Genomic DNA, 3540 nt, shown 5'->3' with positions numbered 1-3540 from the left:
TGCTGTACATATACGAGCAATTCTTTCAGCGACTTATTGCTAAGTAAAATACCCTTTTGAAAGGGCGAAAGATGTGATTTGGGTAATCCTGTTCTTCTTTCCATCACTCGCATACTCGACACAAATTGTGACATTCTGTCTAAGATAGAGTTTTGATGATCTAGATCTACGCCATATCCACGCAATCCATTATGTGCACCAAACTTGGACGAAGTATTCATGACATCAAACCACTCGTTCACTAAGAGGAGCATTCTTGACATTTCAGACCAATCAGGATGTTTTAGGAAACCTTGTTTTCCGCAAAATTCAATAGCTTTAGCATTTGTTGCTGAAAATATCTGTGCGGCTAGACTTACTTTTTGTCGTTGAAATCCTTTAACATCTAAATGGTCTTGAGTCAACTTATATGCTACTTTCATGTCTCCTCCATTTAAGGTTAGCAACTCTTGTAGTATACACTTCTGCAGTAATTTATTGTCAGAAGTCACGAAACCAGAGTCCAAAAGATTGTTTCTTAACAGCTTTATTAAGTGCGGTACGTCTGCAAATATAAATATTTTTTTATTTTCATTTCTGGGATTGGCGAACGCATTATTAATGTCATCCACAGACTCGACATTTATGCCCAAATCATTCCACAATGTTCTGTTTGTAGGCCCCATATCACAAATCATAGCGATGACTTCATATCCAGCATCCTCTAATGACTGGATAATTTGAAATAGGATTTTTTTCGTCATAGCTGTATCGAATTGATAGTAGATGGGTTGTTTCCATTTCCCAAAAAGACTTCGAGCCATTACTACTTGCGCAGCTTTATGAGGTCCATAAATTTTTTGTTCAAGTTTGTCGATATCTACCTTATTTGAAATGTGAATTTCATCGAAGCTAAGTACAGTTAATTTATCTGCCTGGAGCATGGTACTGCCTTTGTACTTCATTATCTTCAGCACGCTATCCAGCAATCCGGGCTGAACTCTAAAATTTGAAATCCAATTCCTAAGGGTAGAATCGCATGGAAGAGGAATTTCTAGTATTGTCCGCAGATATCTGTAAGCTTTTCCACTTATGGCCCTTAATGCAAGAGTTGGTGCAATATCTTCTGCTGACCAATTTATTCTGCTTTTCGTTGGCTCTAGTAGACGTTTAATTTGGGCTGGCGTGAAAACCTTACACAAATTTGCTTTATCGCGTCTTTCCTTTTCTATCGTAGCTTTCAAGTTGACAATTACTGCATCCTTTTTAGCATGACTTGAACGTTCGGCTCTTAAATTTTCCTCCAACTGGAGAATACGTTTCTCAAGTTCATGTTTCGATTGAGTCAATTGCTGAATCTTTAGGTGGGCATCATCCAAGGAATTACTGCCCTGGATGAGCCTTTCGTCTGCCGCAATATCCACATTATTGTCTTCATTTCGTTCATTGGTTACTGTCGCAGAAAGAGATTTATGTGCTCCGTCCACGAGGTCTTGATATGTTGGTATTCCAGTTCGTCTACATGAAAACGAATGTAAGTAAAAAGGATGGAATACTGAATTGTACATTTTTGTCGCAGGTGGTCGAATTTTACCCTTAAATAGTTTATATGATCAGAGGTTTATTACATTTCTAATTGACTACGAATGTAATGAAACTCTCATCGTAGAAACTATTCGGCATAAAACTCATTATCTGTGAATCAAATGTATAATTCAGTTAATTTTAATTATTAGAACTGCAATTGTAATTAAACATATGTAAATATTTTTCATCAACGTTCAATATATGTGACTGAAATGTATTATTTCATTCATTGATAAAAGTTTTATTACTGCTGTAAAAAATATGTAATGTTTTGCAAGTCATACATAACAAATTTGTATTGTATCTAATTTCTAACATAAACAAATACAAATGCAAAAGCACATATTTATGTGAATTACATTATTGTTGTTCCTTTATTTACTACGATTCTTACGGCATTTTTGGGTTTGGTTCACTTGTCGATGGTTGACATTGTGTCCAGAAGTTGAATGTCTTTTTCTGGATTCTTTTCTCCAAGTCCAAATGAAGAGTTGGAATTGACCCTTTCACCAACCTCTTCATCATTCGTGGAGTTACGTTTTTGGTTGTCTTTCGAGTCACTCTGTTTTCAATGTAACCTGGTCCAAAATGTAGTTCGCAGACTTGTGCTATATGTAATCAAGTAATATATAAAATAGTACTTTATTAACTCACCATTTATTTATGATTTAATTGTTAACATTTAGCAAAGAAGCTTTGCTTAATTTCTGTAAATATATAATAATAATAATAATAATAATAATAATAAAAGAACGAATACCTTTTTCTACCTTCAATTCTCCCTCGGTTCGTCGACAGGCAACAAGCCATTTTCTTTTAATCTCCGGATCTTGTGGAAATGAAAATAATTTAATTTTTCTGTCAAATGCGTGAGAACCAGATTTACAATTGTACACTGCACACGACATTTCTGAAATATTTCGAGAATATATTATGATTATATAACTATAATTAAATATACAGGGTGGCCAATTTATCTGAAGACATTGAAATATCTCGAGAACTATACATAAGATAAAAAAAGAAGTGCAACGAAAGTAGCTCGACACGAAGGGGGGAATCCAATGATACCAAACTCGGCCCCTACCGCCCCCCGGGGGCGGGGTGGGGGTGGGGGACATAAGAAACTTAAATAGGAACCCCAATTTTTTATTGCAAATTTGGATTCTCCAGGAAAAAGTACGCCAAGTTGACCTACGAACTTTAACATTTTGGTTCACAGGTGGCGCTGTAATCGATAAAAATCCAAATTTATCAGAAGACATTGAAATAACTCGAGAACAAAAAAAAGGTGGCTAATGAAACTTGTTCGCTTTAAAAGCTGCCTTCCAAAGAAAGCAAACTTGACCCCCCCCCCCTCTGATGGTGATTCTTGATTTGATATTATTGTTGTAATGTTTCATACGTGAAGCAATAATGGAAAGTATCGGGGAAAAAAATCATGGAGTTCATTATTAAATGTATCAAAAAATACATTTTGCGTTACCCGGGAACAACGACGTGGACGTAGTATTTTTCTGTTCCTTTTGGGGTGCTTGTTTTATGTGAGTCCCCTTGCCTCTCACAAATCGGGGTGCTTGCTTTATGTTTGTTGTGTTTGTCACTAATCTTGATTCTTAGTTTTAATGAGAATTATGTGCTATTATAAAATGCCGATATGTAATATGCGGAATACCGAGTGACAATACGAGTGTGTCTATTTTGAATGTCTAAACACGACTGACTATGTCGACCTTCTGACTGACGACATACAGATCGTTGCCTAGCCGCGCATGTCGTGACGTTCGGCATAGGCGTAGGTAACAATGTTCAAATGCGAAATTCTCAGATATCTCGAAAACGGTAAGAGATACGCAAAATCTGAACGGAAATTTCAACAGCGAATGCGTAGTTTGTTCCACAGTAGAGATACTTCTCACTGATTTTACTCATGCAGCGAAAAAGTATCATCTTGCATTCAACTGGATTGTTGAC

The 3540-nt window shown here is 36.2% G+C and overlaps 1 protein-coding gene across 1 annotated transcript; it reads right to left on the bottom strand.

Annotated features, from left to right (window-relative positions):
* Positions 1-1943: 1943 nt before the first annotated feature.
* LOC108782059 (uncharacterized) lies at positions 1944-2474 on the bottom strand. The gene is made up of 2 exons (XM_018550210.1): positions 2327-2474; positions 1944-2174 (listed from the first exon to the last, which is right to left on the bottom strand). The coding sequence occupies exons 1-2, from the start codon at positions 2472-2474 to the stop codon at positions 1957-1959; spliced, it is 366 nt and encodes a 121-aa protein (XP_018405712.1). The 3' UTR covers positions 1944-1956.
* Between the last annotated feature and the right edge of the window lie 1066 nt (positions 2475-3540).

The sequence above is a fragment of the Cyphomyrmex costatus genome, unplaced genomic scaffold, assembly GCF_001594065.2.
Source record: "Cyphomyrmex costatus isolate MS0001 unplaced genomic scaffold, Ccosl1.0 scaffold97, whole genome shotgun sequence".
In the NCBI taxonomy this organism is placed as follows: Eukaryota; Metazoa; Arthropoda; class Insecta; order Hymenoptera; family Formicidae; genus Cyphomyrmex; species Cyphomyrmex costatus.
This window is presented reverse-complemented; position numbering and strand designations above follow the sequence as displayed.